This window comes from Callospermophilus lateralis, chromosome 14, assembly GCF_048772815.1.
Source record: "Callospermophilus lateralis isolate mCalLat2 chromosome 14, mCalLat2.hap1, whole genome shotgun sequence".
Taxonomy (NCBI): Eukaryota; Metazoa; Chordata; class Mammalia; order Rodentia; family Sciuridae; genus Callospermophilus; species Callospermophilus lateralis.
The window spans coordinates 91,640,639-91,660,832 of NC_135318.1; the positions used below are offsets into that span (position 1 = coordinate 91,640,639).

The window sequence follows — 20,194 nt, forward strand, 5'->3', positions numbered from 1 at the left end:
TTTGTCCCTCTGTGGTCAGCTCCCAGCCCCGGCCTCGGGGAAGCATTCCTCAGTTTTCTTCCCCAGCACTTTGGCCTTTCCCAGATGCCGTAGGTGGATTCATGCGGCCTGCGAGTCTGGCGTCTTTGACCATCATACATCTGAGGCTCGTCCACACTGTTGCCTGTGTTAAGTGATTTGTTCCTGTTCATTCTAAATGGTAACTGCTGCATTTGATGGACATGCCACCATGTGTTTATCATCCTCTAGTTGGTGGTCATTTGGGTTTTTCTAGGTTTGGGTAACTATAAATAAACCTGCTCTAAATATTTGCATATACGTTTCTGCATGCGTGGACGTGAGGCTACCTACATCTCAAGTAGGACTGCCTAGCAGAGGGTTTGCCGGGACATCTGGTGTTGGTCTGGCTGCTTTCCTGAACGCCTGTGCCATTGACCGTCTCACCCTCACTGTGCACGGGTTTCAGTGACTCTGTGTTCTTGGCAGCATATGGTATGGTTTTCTGTTTAGACCAGTTTAAAAAGTAAACAGCAGTTTCTCACCGTGGTTTCATTTGCCTTTTCCTGGGGAGATCCCAGAGCTTCCAGTTCTCACTCGATGCCCTATAGTCATGTAACCTTCTCTTGGGATTTCAGTGGCTGCCTCTTTAAGATGGGGATAATAGCAATATCAGTTCCCTCCAGCTGTAATGAGGTTTAATTGAAAGCAAGTATATAAAACACTTAGTGCATATTTATAGTCCCTGGCTATAGGGAAACACAATGGTGTTGGCTATAATTATCTATATCATAATTATTTTATATCCAAATAAATGTCAGTGCACACCAGGTAGATACATGGTGCCGTATCCTGAAATTTGTTCAATGTCGAGGTGCAACACAGCTGGTAGGATTGAGGAATTTAAAACAGGTGTTAACTGATTGGAGGGATGAGAGGGCCTTCCTCCAGGTCACACAGGGGACACGGGACAGTGAGCCTGATGCAGGTTTTGGAGCAGCAGGGGAAGCAGACTGACATGGCCCCTGAGTGGTGGCTTCCGGCCCTGGGTCGGGGCCTTGCTTTAAGTATCCCCTATTCCTTCTCCAGAGCTGACAGGTGCTTGTCATCACACACGGGTGTTGAGTCTTTCAGTAACTGTTAATAACGTGCTCCTGGGGATTAGTCTTTCTCCTTACCTGCCCCCCTTTTTTTTTCTTTCCTGGATGTTCGTGGCCCTTTTTTGGCAAATCTTTCCTCAGAAAAATTGTGGTTTTTTTCCCCAGTGAGAGGAGAAGCAGCACAGTAGCGGTCTTTGTCAGGGGCCAGCCGGATCTCGTGGGGCCTAGTTCTCCCTCTTGCTGCTGCTGCCAGCCGCTCCTCCGGGAACCCAGGGCACCCATGCAGCCCTGTCAGTGCAGCGCTTCCGGCAGTTTCTGTGGCTCCAGATACTAGCTTTTAGGTCCTTTCACCATCTCAAGGTCAGGTTTGACCGTGGTGCCAGGGGTGGATGAGACTAGGAGCACTCTTCTGTGTGTTGGGTTACTAAGAAGGCCCTGGGTCCTTGTCCCCAACCTCAGGGACTGAGGCTCTCGCTTGAGTGTAGTGTACACAGGCACCCAGACCTTTGGTGTCAGAGCACGCCTCTCAGGAGCCCTGCTGCTGCCGCCCCTGCCACTTACCCAGACTTGAGGGCTGTCCTGCCATTGCCTCTGCACATGGCGGGATCCTGCCATGTGCGCCCCTGGTGATGCTGAGGGTGGGTTTGGGCACCCTGCTGGTGTGACCCAGGGACAGTCTGGCTCACCGACAGCAGGCCATGCAGTGAAGCCAGAGGCCCTAGACCTTTCCACAGCCGTGGACCATGGGCTGCGGTGTACGTAGGTCAAGGTCAGAGGCTGGATGTGAGCTTTAGGATGTGGCTGCCCTGCCTGAGCACCTGGAGGGGCAAAGGCAGGACTGACCCAACTGGGCATCCTCGCCACCCATACTGCTACCTGCAGAGAGAAGGGAACGAGTATGGCACCTGCAGCCCCCTCCTCTCTTTCCAAGGTGCATACACCTCCAGCCCCACCTGCCCTGCCTACTAGCTCCACCTTGGCTCAGCCACGTCTCTGCTCACAGAAGACAGGAGGGGTCTTTCCAGGACGCCAGCGAGCACAGAACAGTGGAGCAGCAGCGCCAAGAGCAGGAAGCCCAGTGTCTGTCTCAGAGCCCGTCGTCCCCTAGGGCCCTAGCTGCCCAGCCCACAGCCTTACATGAGTGTAGCCTGTGGGTGTCAGGAGACCTTGAAAATGCAGGTGAAGCCGGGCAGACCCGTGCTTCCTGGAGAGAGCTCCAGGGTCCTGCACAGGGGCCCAGCAGACTGTTCAGCGAGCTAGCTGGGCTGGGACAGGCTGGGGGGAGCTGTCAGTGTGGCAGGGAGCACACAGGTGTCTCAGGTTCCCCAAGGCTTGGCTTTCTGACTCTGCAACTGTTCCAGATCTAACTTAGTGCTCTATATTGTTTAGCCTTGATCTCAGGGTTAAATAGGAATTACCCTTCTCGTTCTGGAGCTCTTATACAAAGGGTTCAATTTGCAGAGATCAGGTTCTCAGCCCCTTAGGGGAGGGGAAGCTCCGAGTTTGAACTCTTGAGTTCTGAGCACCAAGAAGCGCTGGCCTATAGAAGCAAGCTATGTGCACGTGTCTGTGGCGGTGCTGGAAATGGACTTCCCTTTGCCTTTTTGATGCATTCTTTTCCTCTCTTTTAATGCTGTTATATTACTGCTAAAAATAAATAGGATATGGCCTATCTGAGGCCCATTCACCCCAATCACAGCACCTCTGCCACCAGAGACTGCTGGTCCCCGTGCGAGGTCAAGAGGATATGTTCTTACTTCTTCAACTCAGCTAACCTTTGGTGACACAGAACTTTCTGGCCATCTTAGGTTTGGAAAAATCAGGAGGTTTCTCTAAAGGAATTTAAAAAAAAAAAAAAAAGTTAAGCAGCATTGCCTCATGGAGTGGGAAGGTGCCAGAAGGAAAGGCGTGCCCGCTGTGGGAGTGCCGTGCCTGCCAGACAGATGAACAGAGAGGTGGGCAGCAAACGAGGGGGTGAGAAGGAAGGAAGGAAGGAGGGTTCCACCCTTCCCCTGTGCAGCACAGCGACCACTGTTACTCAGCAGCAGCTGGAACACGGGCCACAGGGGCCGGAGGCAGAGCAGCCCCTGGAGTCACAGCACGACTGCTGGGTGCACATGGGGCACTGAGGCTGCCAGTATGCGACTCGTACGTAGGTCAGGAGTAGACGTGGGAACCTGAGTGGCTTCGAAGAGGGCAGCGGCTGCTCCTGCCTGGAGTGGGGGGAGGGAGAGCTGGCCTGCACCATGCCTCGATGTCTCTGGACAGTGGGCAAGGTGCTGCTCCAGTTCCCAGGAAGCTTAGGAACGGGGATCCCCTCGCTCAGGCCAGCCCAGGGTCACGATCACCATTTCCTTCCAGCCAGCTGGGAGCCTGAATGTGGCCCCGAGGATAATTGTTCAAAAACTCTGGAGTTAAGATAGAGGATTAATTTATAAAATTAAGATCTCTTTTATAACTTCTGAGTGTAAAAGTGAGTCTCTTATAGGAAAGCATATAGTTGGATCTCGTTTTGTATCCATTCTGACAATCTGTGGCTTTGAATTTTGGGGGGGTTAATCTATTACACTTAAGGTCATTGCTGGTCGGGGCTGGGGATGGCCTCAGTGGCAGAGCCCATTCCCAGTGTGCCCAGGCCCTGGGTTCCAGCCCCAGCAGCACCAGATAAATGAATAAAGTGGTCGCTGGCGGGCAGGCCTTGCCCTGGGCGGTTGTTCTCTGAGTGTCCTGGAGCTTCTGTCCTGATTTCCCGCTCCTGCTTCCCCTGGTGTTGAAGTGATTTTTATAGTGACACAGTTGGTTCCCTTTCAGTTTCCTTGGTGTCTGTTCTGGAGGTGGTGTCTTTGTGGTCACCATAGGAGTGGTGGGTCATATCCTAAAGTCACAACCGTCTATTCTAAACCGATACCAACTGAACTTCAGTACTGAGTCTTCTGTCCACCCCGAGTCCCTGCCCCATCTCGGGCCCTGTACCAGGCCTTCCACACAGGCCACCTTTAACCACCCAGTTCCTTGAAATGCAGGTAGCAGCTCATTCCACAAACGAGGAAACGAAAGCACAAGGAGAAAAGTTGATTAATCCACAATCAGGAAGTGGCCAAGTCAGGATGCCACAGGCCTGTCCCACCCCCGTGTCCCACCCTGCCCTGTCTGATCTGGCATTTCCTCTGCACTCCCAGCTAGGCGTGGCAGCACATACCCTGTTACAACCTGTAGCTCCCTAATCCCCTGCTCTCCTGAACATGTAATTGATGACTTTTTACTTGACCTTTGATGTGGGCGTGTAGGCCAGCATTTCGACTCAGAGCTGAGACTCCAAAGTGTCACCTAAAATACAAGTTGTGTGGAGTTTAATGTGGCCAGCTGGAGTGGAAGTTTCACCTTTAGGTTGTTAAAATGTTTCCAGTAATGAAGCAAAACTTGCAGCCTCTCCTTAGAGTAATTACAGTAAAAAGCCCTGTCGGCTGGCCAGCCTAGGGGCTGTTTAGTGACTGCCTCTTTGTCCTTCCGTAACAGCCTGCTGCCAGAAACACTGATCGGAGGGATGTGCTACGTCCACCTGCTGATATTTTATCGACAAATTCTTGGAGATGTGCTCCTCAGGGACAGGATGAGCCTGCAGAGTACTGGTAAGGGGCCTGCGTGGTTTCCTGTGTGTCCATGCTCTGTGCTCCTGAGTGTGTTTGACCCGTGCCACCCTCTGTCTTCTGCCTGTAAATGTGACATTGGGAACACCATATTAGAAGTGCACCTGGCCCTTCCTTTGTGGGACTCCTTCAGAACACTGAACTTCGTGAGCTCAAGTGCATGTAAATTCTTTCACATATTCTCATTTTAAATTCCGGAGGTTGGAGATCCTAAAACACAGATATAATCATATTTTCTCTGTCTCTGAATCATTTGTTTTTGTTCCATAAGTTCTCCCTGCATCTTTGGGGGATGAAACCAGAATCACCCCAAATAGCTGGTTCTTAATGCATGAAGTGGAAGTGCCAGTGGAATAAAACCAGCGTATCCAGTAAGGAGTGTTCCGGGTTCTGGGCGCTAGTTTTACTTATAGCTTCTTTAAGTTTGAAGTTTTTCCAAGTCCAATAATTTTAGGAAATCAAGTTTCTTACATGAATGAATTGACAATGAGAGAGAAATGTGTTACCAGAATTGCCTCTAAAAAGAAAAATAGTTTAAATTTATTGGATCGCCTTTGAACTCATTAATAAACGAGTAAGCAGATGTGTCCTGTCTCATGTGCCAGACGTGGTGCTGGCCCTGGTGAGTGACAGAGGCATGGCTGCCCCTCAACCCAGCAGTGCAGGGTTTCCGCCTCCACAGGAAGTGCTCTGGAGGAAGGAAGCGTGGAGAGGAGATTAACAGGGTCCCTTCTGGGGAGAGGGATGGCGTACTTGAAGGCCCAGGCAGGAAAACTGCAGGAGCTGAAGGGACACCAGGGAAGGCAGGCCAGAGGGGACAGGAGAGTGAGTGAAAGAGCAGCCCAACTCCTGTTAGACAGAGTCCACACCCAGGAAATTACCACCTGGTACCTGGCAGCTCAAAGTCAGCAGCCATTTTTTTTAAAATATTTATTTATTTATTTTAGGTGTAGATGGACACAACATAATGCCTTTATTTTTGTGTAGTGCTAAGGATCAAACCCGGGTCCCGCCTGAACGAGGCGAGCGCTTAACCCCTGAGCCACAATCCTAGCCCTAGCAGCCATTTTTTAGCAAGGCCATACGCTAAGGGAGGATCATTAAGCCTGATGAGTTTATTTTAATGACTCTAGAAAAACTTCACAAGTGACACAACTTCTTTTAGTTTTTGTTTTTTGATACTACCACTGAGCCACATCCCCAGCCCTTCTTATTTTTTATTTACAGACAGGGTCTTGCTAAATTGCTTAGGGCCTTGCTAAGTTGCTAAGGGTGGCTTTGAACTTGTGGTCCTCCTGCCTTGGCCTCCCTGGTTGCTGGGATTACAGGCGTGGGCCACCACACCCAGTGTGACATGACTTATTGAAGAGAATGAGGTTTATTAGTCAGTCCCTCCTGTGGGTGAGAAGATCACTCAAGATGGCTGACTGCATTTGATCATCAGAATAAGCATAATAAGATCAAGAGGAGGGGTTTTTCTTTAGTGAGGACACAAAATTATAGAATAGATCTGCCCTTTCAGAAGTCCCTCTGTGTATCAAGTGTTGCTGCAGCGGTGGTGTTAAGAGGTGGGACCTGGAGAAGTGACTGGGGATAGGTGCCTCCCATATGAAGGGCCTAGGTGCCCTTAGAGGAGCTTGGTGCAGGGAACGTGCCTTCCCGACCTTCCCCGCCTTCCTCACGTGGGCCCCAGCATTCCTCTTCTTCAGGGGAGCCACACAGTAAGAAGCCAGATACCAGCTGCTGGTGCCTTGGCAGTGGACCCCAAGGATTCCTCCTCCAGAATTGTCAGAGGTGACCTGCTGCTGCTGCAGGAGTCGCCGGGCTCAGGCACTGGACAACAGCACAGTGCATGGGGCCTGGGCCAGCTGCCTCCTGTGCCGCCCTCCTGTGGGCCTTCAGTGCTGTCCTATGTGTCTGTAGCCGTGGGGCCAGGCCCTCCAGTTCTGGATCCTTCCATTTTCACCCACCAACACCCACTGGCACCTGTCCAAGGCTGGGGTCCTTCCCAAGGGCTGGAGCCACCCTGAGCAGCAGCTCCCTCTCCTTCCCCTGGCATTTCCTGGCTCCTGCCCACCCTCCGGGAGCAAGGCTACCTAACTGGAAGTTCCTCTTGCCAGGCCACCCTCATAGGAGGAAGGGGTGGAAATGTGAAAGAAACCCCAGGAGAAGAAATAAACTTCCCAGCCTCCCTGTTGAGAGCCTAGTGACCCGCACCCTAGCAGGAATCGCTTTAAACTCCCTGAAACAGGACAAGGGGGTCGGGGTAGGGGGTGTCGGGGGCACTGTGTTGAGCCTCCTGGAGGTCAAGGTGTGTGGCGGGTGTTAACAAATCATTTGGCCCAATCATTTAATGTGAGTGTTTTTAGACGCAGGGCAAAGAGGTGCATTGACTCTGTGGTGTGTCTTTCAGATCTGATTAGTCACCCCATGCTGGCCACCTTCCCCCAGCTCCTGGAGCAGCCCGACGTGATGGACGCCCTCAGGGTGGGTAGATGGTGCCCATGCACCTGCTGGCTTTGCTTTAGTGAGCTCTGTCACCTAGCTCTGTCACCTGTTCAGTAGATGGCGTCTCCCAGGACTGTTCTGCTGTCAGAGTAAAAGCTCTTGCCAGGCTGCCCCCCTGACCCAGCAGCACGAGGTACCTGTGGTCCCTATGGCATTTTTGTGCCTACTTCTTTCTGGGCTTAACATGACCACCAGTGACGTCCTAAAAGCGGAAATCCACCAGCTGAGTTCTCAGAGGCGAGTCAGAGCACGCGGCGCTCCTGAGGGCCAGTTCACACGGGCTGCTGTGTCTAGAACAGCAGGGACGTTAGGCCAGAGCACGTGACATCTCCAGTGTCCAGTGGCTTTGGCTTTAAGAGATGGCGGGTCCCCGTGGCTCAAGCTAATACGTCAGGATTAACAAACATTAGAGGACCCATGTTCATGCCAGGTGCGTGCCCAGAGCAGGACGGTGCCCTGGGCCATGGCGACTTAAAGAAGGCAGCAGTGCTTCATTAAGGAGCTCTGGGCTGGGCCAGCAGGGATTTCAACTCACTGAGGGCGGGTGAAGACGCTGAGCAGACATTCCAAGCAGGAAGGAATCAGTGGAGAGTATTCTAGAGGAGAGCTGTTTTCTGGTTTGGCATGCTGGGTGCAGGCCAGGGAGCGACGGAGGGTGGGCGAGGTTGCCCACCCAGTGTGGAGGGCACGGGCACTGGGAGTGGTTCCCGCCAGGCTTGTGCTGCAGGCGGGCTCCTCCTCAGCCCATGTGCAGGAAGGAGGCGGCCAGGCTCTGGGGACTCAGTGGCTAGGAGGTGGTCAGAGGGCCTGACAGCAAACGTGGAAGGCCCCGGAGATCCCCGGCAGACCTGCAGCTGACTGCGTGCTGGCGGGACTGGGGTGGGGGAATAAGAAGATTCTCTTTAGACCTTTTTCAGCAAAAAGGTCATGGCCATGGCCACTTGCATGGTCCCCTGGGGCTGTACTGGACGGTGCAGTATTGGTCTTGCTTCCCTCTGAAGTCCCTAGCACAGGGCAGCTGTTCACTGAGGGCTGGGCCTTTTCGCCACAGGAACGTCTCTGTTATGGGGACCTCAGGGCCAGGCTAGCCGACGGTTGCGTGTCCTTGAGAAGCAGATGGCTTAGAAACGTGCAGTGACCTGACTGGCCCCGGAGTTCATCAGGGCCCAGCAGGGCTGTCACCGAGGGCCAGCTGGGTGCAGCCAGTTAGGCCACAGGCTGGGCCACGGAGCACACAAGGAGAAAGCCATGCAGTCTGTTGCAACATAAAGGAAAAATACCTCGTTTGGGACACGCTGGGTACATGTGGGTGGTGTATCCACAGAGAGAGCTGCATGCATGTGTGCACGTTCGTGTGCGCAGATGTGGGTACATGTGGTTACGTGTTACTTACATGGGCGGGGGATCTGTGAGAACATCTGGAAGATGATGCTCCAGGAAACTACCAGTGATGGCCTCTGGGTCATGGGTCATTTTAATCTGTATTGTCTTAATTTTTCCATAGTGAATTTTAGAAATGGCAGAGTGTTTGCACCACACTCTCCAGCCTTCTGCCCTGGCCTGTTGTGTGACAGGACAAGCAAGGCTTCACCAGCCGCCCACACGGGCTTGGGCTGGCTTCTCACTCATGGACCCTGCCCAGCTTGGGTCAGCGAAGACCCTGTTCCATGGTCCCCCAATAGTGCGGGCTGGCAGAGGCCCACCCTGAGGGCATCATCCAGAACTAGAACAAGCAGCCTCCTCTGCTGCCCATTGTCCCTGCAGGAACAGGGAGAGGACAGAGGGAGGTTTGTCCGGTGAGATCTCCACAGCCTTCGCCCTGAGGGTACCTGGGCCAGCACTAGTTCTGTGGGCCTACCCGACTTGAAGGGAGCCGGGGGCAGGGACTTCTGTCTGCTGCAGAAAGGAAGAAGGGGCCTGGTGCAGAGCAGGGCTGTGGGAAAGAGCTGACCACTGGCTGCTGCTCAGTGAAAGATGGTGCAGGATGTCACCAACAATAGTCAGAGTTTACCGCAGAGTCGGTCTAAAGCTGTTCAGTGATATTCACATTAAGCCATATTGTCTTCAGATTTACATGATGAAGTGTGTGTACCTCTTGGTGTATTTAAATAAGTGCAGTTTTGTTAGGGTTTTTTTTTTTTTTTTTTTTTTTTTGAGATGGGGTCTCACTAAGTTGCTTAGGGCCTCACTAAATTGCTGAGGCTGGCCTCAAACTTGCAATCCTCTTGCCTCAGCCTCCTGAATCCTGGGATTACAGCTGTGCACCACTATGCTTAGCATGTGATTAGCTTTTAATAATAAGAATGGTGCCTGGCCTGATTAGTAAAGTATTCTGGCTCTTTAAGGGGCCTCTTCAGGCCTTTGAGGACCTTCAGGCAATGGTGAATAGTCAGTAGTGTGGGGAACCATGTCTGATGAGGCAGTGAAAATTGAACACTCCGGAACCTTCTCACAGTGGCTTCATCTGTGATCACTCCTGGAGCAGCCTCTCTGTCATAGAGACTCTCTTTCCTGGTACCCGTGTCCATGAGCACCCCAGAGTCTCCCTCCTAAGAATGGGGTGCGGCCTGCAGGTGTACCACAAATCAGGCCCCGGCAGGGGAAGCCTCCTGCACCCAGGCTGGGAGGCAGCCCTGAGGCTGGCCGCACTCCATCCAGGCTCACCGGCTGCCAGGACCGGGGCTGGGAACTCCAGTCCATACCCCATGGGATCAGTTACCCCAGGGTTTCTTATTTCTCTAAAGGAGCTTTTGTGAAGCCTGTGGGCAGGCTGGAATATTGCAAAACTGCTTCACTCTATCTCCCCCATCCATGGGCATCGCATGGCAGCAGGATTGTCGGGGACTGTGGCATCTGGCAGTGTTTTCTCGCTGATGTCTTACCTTGGAAGCTCAGTGCCAGCTCACAGCCCTAGCCTGTGGCACTGCAGACCGCATGACTTGTGGCTGCCGCTGTCTCTTAAGTTGGTTCTGACTTATAAGAACTGAGCTCCTGGGGCACCTTGCACACCTCTGCCGTGTGGGTCTGGTACCTGGTGATTGGCAGCAGGTGTGTCATTTGGTCACTCTGTGCTGTTCCCAGCCCTGCCCGCAGGTTCCCTCAGAGACAAGCTGCAGAAGTGCTGCGGGGACACAGGACTGACCTCTTTCTGTGCTTTTCTAGAGTTCGTGGGCTGAGAGAGAGAGCATGTTGAAAAGATCGGAGAAGGTAATGTGGCTTTCACGCTGACTTCGTATTTGCAGCGCTGTTGTTTGCATTCAAGTAATGCCACCTCCTTTTTTTTCCTATATTTGGTTAGTTGTCACTAGACTCCATTTATTTGTATGTGCTGCTGAACATACATTTGTATATTCCCCTGGATGGAACCCAGTGCCTCAGCATGCCAGGCAAGCGATCTGCCACTGAGCCCCGCCCAGCCCCATAATGGCTCTTCTCCAGCCAAGTGGCCACAGTGGTGCTTGCTGTCTGTCAGGGAAACTATGTCACTGTGGTCACAGTGCACATTCCAAGAAGGGTGTGCGTGATCGGGTCTGAATGTGCAAAGGCATCTCAGGTCACTGAGTCTCACTGAAATGAAGGAGTTTCTGAACCAGCCCTTCTGGCTGGCTCTCCAATGTTCCTTACTTTTAAAAATTCCTGTAGCTCTCAATACCCATAGCAGAGAATGAGAAGGAGAAACCAGCCTAAACTGCGTCACGTATCGGAAATAGTACTTGCTCTGCCTTCTGTTGAGAGGTAATCAGCACATGGAACTTGCAGTGGACAGTGGACCGTGGTGGGGTTTGACGTCTGTAATCCAGGATTTGGCAGCCTTTTTCTTTGGGGGATTGGATGGAATCCAGGGACTTAACCACTGAGCACATCCCCAGCCCTTTTTATTTAGAGACAGGATTTCACTTAAGTCCTAAGGGCCTCACCAAGTTGCTGAGGCTGGCCTTAAACTCGCAATCCTCCTGCCTCAGCCTCCCAAGCAACTGAGGTTACAGGTGTGCACCACTGCGCCTGGCAACAAACTTTGTGTAAATGGCCAGATAGTAAATATTTCTGGCTTTGTAGGTGTCATAGCCTCTGTCGGGACTGCTCAACTCCAGGTGGGGGTGAAGCTCATTTATAGAGCAGTCACTTAGCACGTGTGAGGCCTTGGACTCAAAGCAGCTGCTCCACTGTGCTGCAAAAGTGGCCGCAGACAGGGCACATGTGGCTGAGCTCCCTGTGTCCCTGTGAAGAGCGAGAAGGCTGCTCGGACCTGCAGTCCGCGGCAGCCAGTTCCTGAATGGAGGCGGTGGTCACCTGCAAGGAACGAGGGATAAAGACATGCTAATGCCCCTAAACCCAGGGGTCAGGGTCGAGACACTGTCCTGAGTCCCATAGGACTACCCCAGTGCTCACATGGGCACAGCTGGGGACACATCATGGGCTCTGCTGCGTGTGACAGCTCTGCCCTGGGCCTGCTGGGCCCTCTGAGACCCACCGCAGCCGGTGCTGGTATGCATCACTCTTGTCACTGGGAGCTTTTGACACCCTCAGGACCGAGGGCCCCCACCCCACCCAGGTGTGGCTGCAAATCTTGTCCTGGGGTCTCCTTTGTCTGGACCCCATGCAGGACACAGCCGTCCCTGCCACCAGGATGTGACCATGGCTCTGATAGGCTGTGGTGGAGCCGAGTTGACAGCTTTGCTGTATTTGCTTGTCTGGCCTGGACCATGCCCTGTCACCCATCCTACCGCAGCACCCTGGTCTCCGGAGCCCTGGAGGCTCGGGCAGGGCCGAGCTCCCCTTCTTGCCCACCTTGCTCCTGCCCCGGGCGGCTGCACCCCCTGCCGGGCCCCAGGGCACCCTCCACCCCGCCCCCAGGTGGCTGTCGTGCCTCAGGTGCAGCGAGTGGGCCGTCCTGGTCACTTGTGGTTTTGGCATTTTCCCAGAGAGACCCCGAGTGCCTGAAGGCCACCTTCCTCCTGGTCTACCACGACTGCGCGTGGCCACTCCTGTGCTCCACGCTGCTGCCCCCGCTGCGCTGGGCAGAAGAGGAGAGCGAGGGGGCTCGCTGGAGGGCCGTCGCTGACTTCCTCAAGCAGAACCAGGAGCATGGGGGCGCCCTGCGTGCTCTTCTGTCCCCAGATGGGGCCCACCAGCCTTTCGACCTCTCAGAGCAGGCCTATGACTTCCTGGGGGAGGTGAGGAAGCTGTCGGCCTGACCCAGCGGCCCAGCCCCTGCTCCAGAGCCAAAGGCAGCTGCCCATGGGACTCTGGTCTCACCCCCTTTTTGGATACAGATTGTGTTTTTTAAGAAATAGTTATATAATTTGGGTAGGTTTTAAAACAATAAATTTTATAAGAAATACTGTCGCATCTAAATTTGAAGACTTTAAAAAAAAACTAAGTTGGCAATGTCAATTTCTATAAAAGCAAGATTTTATCAGAAACTAAATTTATGACCATTTAAAAAAGTGAAGAGACAGTGCACTGGATAGGAGAAGGTATTTCCAAGCCACCTATCTGATAAGAGTTTAGGATCCAGAATACATAAAATGTATGATCATTGCTACTAAAATTTTTGTTGTTTGAGAAATTAAGTGTATTTAAGCACTTAATTCTGTCTGATATTTGAATGTTATTTATTCCTAATTAGGTACAAAAGCAGAATCGTTTTTTCCTTTTCAAGTCAGCATAGTAAGTGCTCTGTCAAAAAACAAGAAAAAACCCTTCCAGCCTGGTCCCTTTAGAGAACAGAGAGGAGTCCATCCCGTCTTGTTGCGTTTTGAGTGAAACTGTGACTGCTGGTGGAAGGTCCCGAGCCTTTGCTGTTAGAAGCAGGCAGTAGCAGCGGGCATTAGCTGAGTACCTACTGTGTGCCTAGCGCTTGGGTTAACCTGCCAGTTCTCCCCACTGCTACTGAAGTAACAAGCCAGGCGCGATAAACAGTTTGCTCAGGTCAGAGCTGGCAAGTGTCACAGCTGACACACAAGGGAAGACACCATGGTAAGTTTCTTCTGCCTACCATGTTCTGCCTCATCCATGCAAACCTTTAAGAAGCATTTGTGCAAATAAAATTTGAGAGAGCTATTTGAAGAAAAGTGTGAATGAATTAGAAAAAAATTAACTTAAACTCTTAAAAGTACCTATGAGGTACTTGTGTTTTGGCAGCATACCATCTTAAAAGAGGCTTTTTTAGAGGTTTATCATATTATGAAACTTCTGAACTACATCTTAGTTAACTTACTCAAAGCCCTTAACCTAAACTTGGTCCTTGTATGGGTTCATTTCTGTTACTATAACAAAATACCTGAGGCTAGGGACTTATGAAGAAAAGAGTTTTATTTAGCTCACAGCTCTGGAGACTCAAGAGCACAGCACTAGTACCAGCTGGGCTCTGGTGAGGGCCTCACAGCAGATGGCATCACAATGGCAGGAGCTAATGCACGAGAGAGGGTGCCGGGTGAGAAGTGAGCCCCCGGGGGTGGGGGGGGGACCACGCACTCTCAGAACTAACTCAGGCCCCACAAAAGCCACCCGCTGCCAGCAGGCCCCACCCGCTCTTCACATGGCCCCAGGGACCAGGCTTCCAACCCCTGAAATTTGGGGGACTCACATTCAAATCAGAGCAGCCTTTAACTTCAGAAGTTAGCCTGGCATGAAGGGACCCAGCAGCAGCCTGCCAGGTGAGAACTTGGCCCACAGAGCTCCCACTTATCCCCAGGAGCTGGGTTCCAGGGTGCGCCCCTCTGTGTCCCCTCTGCCCTCGGTGACATGTGGATGACACGAAGAGGCAGGAAGACCCTCTCCTTGCCCATCATGAAGCAGCCTCCGTGGACCTTCCCAGTGGCACCTCTGCTCTGCAGAGGTGTGAGCCCCCGAGGGATTGGTTCCTGCCCTGTCACCAAGTCACCTTAGTCCCTGAAGGCCTGTTCTCAGAGGAACCCGAGACTTGCCCCTGCCCCACTGGGAACGCCGCTCACTGTGGGATCTACTTCCTAAGTCCCCCCTTTCTATGTTTTAAGCATTGGCCTGTTCTTGGCCGGAAGCCAGGTGGGGCGTTGGGGTGGAGGCACCGGCAGGAGCAGGAGCAGGACTGGTCCAGGGTCTCCCCACTGCCTCCCTGCTCATCTGAGGAGGTGTCAGGAGTCAGCTTTGAGTTTCTGAAGCACAGGGACAGGAGAGGGGCCAGAAAGTGAGGGGCACAGGAGTCAGCCTGGCTGGCGGGGACAGGCTCAGGGCCGGGCGGCTGCTGCTGAGGGCCACCTCCTCTTCAGGCAGCACGATATTTTTTTTTTCCCAGTAAAACCTCTCTGAGTTTTTAAATGCCACTTTGAGCTTCCACAACAGGAAGGGGTTGTCAGGGCGTCAGAGACATCCTGGCCAGGAGCCCGGGGTCCTGTGGGGAGCACTCCTTAGCAGCACACTGGCCACAGTGTGTGACTGCACGTCCTGCCTATCCTCCCAGTCCTCCAGTCCCTGAAGCCAGGGACCCCGCACCAGAACCACGTCCCTCTCCATCTCCTGACCTCCCAGCGTTGGTCGGATCTCCTGGAGGTGAGAGTCACGGCTGTGCCCCTGTCTGGATGCCTGGGACAAATGCCAGGGCAGAGGCACATCCAAAACCACTCGATGGCACCCGCAGCTTGGCCTCGCCATCCAGTGCAATGGGAAGCCCCCTGCTCCCACAGGCTCCAGCAGTGTCCCCTGCCAGCAGCAGTGGGCGCGACCTCTGCTGGGACTGGCTCTGCTTCCTTTGCACAGAGCATCCCCGGCTGGCCAGAGGGTGTTCAGGGCAAGGAGTGGTCAGAGCTGGCGGGAACAGGACCGCCCTTGGCGCTGCGCTCTGGGGCTTCTAACTGTTCACGCCTCGACTCCACACGTGGCCACGTCACAGGCCCTGGGCTCCAGGCACAGCACAGGCACCAGGGGACAGCAGTTGCCCACGGCAACTGGAGGCAAGGGTACTCATGGCTGGGCGGTCCTGGCCTTGTGTTTTGTTGGTGTCCTATTTAAACCCACCAATCCTGTGGCCTGGGAGGTTCCCTGCCTCATGGTGGCGAAGTCAGGGGCGAGGACACAGGCGTCCTTCCCCTCCTACCCCCCGCACAGCTCCCTCACTGGCTCTCAGGGTCCAGGTGACTCAGCAGCTCTCTGAATCCAGTCGCGGGGCTCAGGTGATTTGCCACAGGAACCAGATGGGCATGGACAAGGGCTGGGCATGGACATAGGAAAGCGGAGGGTGGACCCACGGGCCATGGAGGCCTGGGTGGTTGGGTTAGCACTGCTGGCTGACCCCTGGCCTGCAGGCCCGCGAGCAGCAGGAGAGCCCAGAGATCACCAATGGACTCCAGCGGCTCAGGTCCTGTCCTGTTTTGAGGACAGAGTGGACCTTAACCAGCCGCTCCTGTCGGACCCTGCCAGCAGCCAGTGCTTCAGAACTTTGTCCTCACAGAGCCACACCGAGCTCCTCTGGTGGGGTGGGGGGGTATCTGGAAGACTCGTTTCCCGTGAGTCTGTTCTGCTAGCTGTCCTTTGACCCTGGAGTGCACCGGGCTTGCTCTGAATTGTTAGGGACACTGGGAGCCAGGTTCCCTGGACACAGCACTACCCCCAGCTCCCCAGCCCATCCTCCCTGCACCCTGCCACCCAGGGAGTGTTGAGGTGACTGAAGTCAAGACACTAGCTATGTCCAGTTGGGCCTGTGTCCTGTGACGTCAAGGGGACAGGCTGTGTCCTACAGCCTCCACTGCGGGGACTGTCAGTGGACAGAGTTCCCAGCCCAACATCCACGTCCCCCTCGCATGGCTCCCCCCCACCTTGGGGCAAGGCCTGAGTCACTGGTGAAGTCACCTGAAGCCAGCTACCCTGCACTCGTCATTTTCCTGAGATAATGACTTCCCCTCCCTGGGAAGGAGGGAAATGGGTCCCCTAAGAACTGGGCCTCCTGGCGCTGGCTGTGGAAGGATCCTAGTGGACATGACGGTCTGTTCTTCTCCCAGCTCTCTCTGACTGTCCTGCGGCCTGACCCTGTGTGTTGGTGACTGACTGTAGGTCATTTCTGAAGAACATGCAGAGCACGTGTAGGCAGGAGAGGATCTAGGGAAGGAAAGAGAGAAACAGTTGTCCCCAAAGTCCTCATGACTAGGTTGGATCAGTCCTGCAGAAGCACTTACCGGGGTGCTCTGTGTGCCAGGAATTCAAGATGGTGCAGTGGCCATGGTCCTCCACAAGAACGAGGCTATCGCTGCCCTGAAGCCCATGTCCCAGGGAAGGGTGCGGAGGAGGGTGAAGAAAGAATAGGCAAATGGATAAGCGAGAGGGACTGGGACAGCGATGAGCAGGGGACAATGACGGCTGGGTCACTTCAGCTGTGATCAAGTAGAGAAAGCTGTCCCCCTTCTGCCACCAAGTGCAGCGAAGGGCCCTCGGCAGATTGCATGCAGTTGCTCTCTGGGGACCCCCAGAAGCAAATGGAGCAGGATGTGGGAGGAACCAGATTCAGGACACTACCCAGCTGGTGCTGAGCGTCCTGTTTTCCCAGCCTGGACTCAGAGGCCACCTGAATCCCAGAGCTGGACACAAGACACAAAGAAAGACATCTCCAGAAGAAGCCCTCTTATTTCTGGTCCCAGGAATTGGAAAGAGACCCCTGCAGGTCAAAGAGAGTGAACAACCTCTCTCACTGTTTCCTGTCCCAGGCCATGTAATGATAGTGGCAAGGCCTGGGGCAGCTGGGAAGGTACCTCTAACTGAGGAAGGGGACTGTCCCCCAGCAGAGGAGCCCTGGTCCCGAGAGCACAGGGGGATCCCCATTTCTTCCTCACCTCCAAACTGCTTGTCAGCCCCTGAGATGGACATGGTCACAGGAATGAAAACCCTGAGTTTTGTCTAGAGGACCAGGGTGAGAATGGAGGGGCAGGCTGCTGGGACTTGGGAGGTGTCTAGGGGACACAGCAAGGGAGCTCAAGAAAATGGTCCCATAAAATAGTACATGACTATCTGAGCTCACCCCAAAGCTGACCCCAAACAGAATCCCAAAGGCTTTCAGAACTGAGTCACAGGGACCCAGGCTGGTCTCAGGCCCAGGACTGTCACACTAACCAGATTCGAATGACCCTGCAGAGCTAAGAACATCTCACACCGAAACCACAGCCCAGAGCAGGCGAGGGACCCCGACAGGCTACCCGCTGGGGACATAGCTCCGTGGTAGAGGGCTGGCCTCGCAGGCACAAGGCCTTGGGTACAATCCCTAACACCACCAAAACAAAACAAAAATCAGTTTCAAAACAGGATTTAAACACGACTCACAGCACAAGACACCATAGTCATGATGTCCAGGATACAGTCCAAAATGACAGGAAAATCTCAACATCTCTGAAGGGGAAAAAGGGAAAAGAAAATCAGAGACATCAAGAGCCCACTCCAAGATGGCCCAGTGTGGGACTGAGACCCAGAGGCAGCGGTTGTGACCATGCTCTAAGAAGGAAAGGCAGCCTTTCACAGTGAAAGGAAAGACAGCCCATTTCACAGAGAAACAGGAGAGAACCGAACTGAAATTTGAGAAAAAAATATAAATAATAACCAAATGACAGAATTTAGTAACAGACTCAATGCTCTGATGGAGCCAGTCCAGAGCGCAGGGGGCCCGAGTCAGAGGCTCTAAACACAGGTCAGTATGAGGAGTTGTCCAGACTTAACAACAAAAGGAAATCGATTAATAGATGGAAAAATAAACTCACAGGTCGTACAAAGCCAAGAGTCTAACATTCCTCAGGGTCTCAGGAGGAGGGAAGAAAGTGTAATGAGGAAAAAAAAAAAAACCACTATTTTTTTCTTTTTTTTGTGTATGGTGCTGAGACTTGAACCCAGGGGTGCTTTACCCCTGAGGTACATCCCCAGCCCCCTTTTTTTTGAGTCAGGGACACTAAGTTGCGCGGGCTGGCCTCACACTTGTGATTCTGTCGGCCTCTCAGGTCACAGAACATACCCTGCTCAGAAAAAAAAATATTGAAAAAATAATGACTGAAAATGTCCCAAATTTGGTAAAAGCCATCAAGTTAAAGATTTAAGAAACTCAGTGAGCACCAAGTGAGATAAGGCCCGGTGTTACAATCAAACTACTAAAACTGAAACCAACTAGAAACACGGATGAACCCTGCAGCGTAGAGAGCCTTGAAACTTACAGGCAGGACCAGCTTAGGAATGAGCTGCTGCTTGTCATTTGTGGGAGGAACCTAGATTTCAGCAGCAACTTGGAGTTCATCTACTGGGATTTCATCCCCACCCAGCAGGTGCTGGACCTGCTGTTCCCAAGGTAAGCACCAGACCACCAAGCCCAAGTGTGTAGCCCCCTCATGCCTGGGTCTTGGGGCTGCCATGTACCTCTCAGGGACCCAAAGGTTTGTGATCCCTAATGAGATAGAGGACCACGCTCATAGTGGAATGTCAGCCCCGAGTAGGATGAGTCCTGGAGGTGCCTACCACAGCCTTGCAAGGGGAGTGAACTCTCCCTCTCAGGCAGAGGAAACCATCCTGACACCAGCTGGTCACCAAAGTGTGTGGAGCATTCCCCAAACCCTGGGCACCACAGCTCAAAGGTGTGTGCTGAGCTCATTCCCAGGTGGACTCAGAGAGGCCTGGGGTTTTGTCAGGTATAATATTTTCTTTTTGTATGAAAAAGCTCAGTGCCAGGGGCATCTCATAACTCAGGCATTGATCAAAGCATTTAGTGTTAATAAGGGATGTGCCAGGTTCCATAGTGGATCAGAACTTCCTATCTGAGATATAGCTGGACAGGGCCTTTGGAGATGGTAGCTCCCAGGCCCAGAGAGATACGTGGGAAGCAGCAGGTTGGGCTCATTCACCAATGAGCATGGAGAAAACACTCACTGCCTGAAGACATGTTTCCAGGCATGTTGCATAATTCAGTGAACAATGGGGTCAAAATTTCTGCCATTGTGTCCCTTTTCATGGGGGTCAGCCTGAAGCCGCAGGTGCCACGAGTACATATCCTACATGTGACAGCATCCCTGACTCCATGAGGCATAACTTCACGTTGTCCTCTTCAGTGAACATGGTGGACCCCTGGACCAACTTCAACATGGAATGGGCTTGGGGTCAAGAGGGTCGGCTCCTGTTTCCAGAGTAGGCACCTGCAAGGTGATTTGACTGGGAAGGCTGAGCAAACACTGGTTGCTCCAGTTCTGTTTCCTGCATGCAGCTTAAGGTCTAGAGCTTTAACTGAAGGAGGAATAAGGCAAAGAGCTATAGGTAGAGTCATGGTCCTCTGGGGAACTGAGAGGAGATGTTGGCCTCAGAGAAAGCTCCTGTGACAATTGACCCCGCCATAGCCAATCCCAGTCCGACTACACTCCTCTGTCCTCCTCCAGGGCCACAGAGATGTTGGCTTCACTTGTTGAACAAGAGAGATCAGTTGCTTCTCCAAGGAACTCGGTGAGAGCTCAAGAGAATAAAGTAGCATGGCAGCCCAAGCCAGGAGAGGAGGCATCCCTGCATCCCTGATAATAGTGGGCATGAGAACAGATAACTTCTGGAGGTTGAATTCCAGGTTGGAGAGCATGTAGCAAAGAGAAAAGTGTCAGGCATATGTCCCGAGGCGGGCAGAGCTGGTCATACCATGGATCTAATGTTCCTTTCAATGTAGTTTCTTTGCCTAGAGACCTGACCTGTCGCTGCGTGTACAGCCACTATGTCTTATCTGGGTGGACTGGTCTATGCAGAGACAGGGAAAGTTCAGAAGTCCAGGTTTACAGTTTTGTTACTGGAGGCTGCAGGGAAGGAGAGACCAGGCTTCTGCACACCTGCCTCCCCACAGTGCCACACCTTCCTTCGCAGGTATCTGGATGGACTTGTACACTGAGGCTTCCCATCAGCCTCCAGGATCTCTGATTCTCCAGCTGCTGCTGCCATACATGCGGCTCCTCCTGGGTGGCTTGAACCTGGAGC

General features: G+C 53.1%; 1 protein-coding gene across 3 annotated transcripts in view; it reads left to right on the forward strand.

Annotated features, from left to right (window-relative positions):
• The window catches only part of LOC143380794 (nephrocystin-1-like), a 47,797-nt gene extending 34,482 nt beyond the window's left edge, over window positions 1-13,315 (forward strand). For all 3 annotated transcript variants that reach the window (XM_076834039.2, XM_076834040.2, XM_077105252.1), the window contains 4 exons: window positions 4,614-4,726; window positions 7,158-7,231; window positions 10,415-10,459; window positions 12,175-13,315. In XM_076834039.2, coding sequence (XP_076690154.2) covers window positions 4,614-4,726; window positions 7,158-7,231; window positions 10,415-10,459; window positions 12,175-12,447 — 505 coding nt within the window. In that variant the 3' untranslated portion in view covers window positions 12,448-13,315. The remainder of the gene's footprint in view (window positions 1-4,613; window positions 4,727-7,157; window positions 7,232-10,414; window positions 10,460-12,174) is intronic.
• The last annotated feature ends 6,879 nt before the right edge of the window (window positions 13,316-20,194 follow it).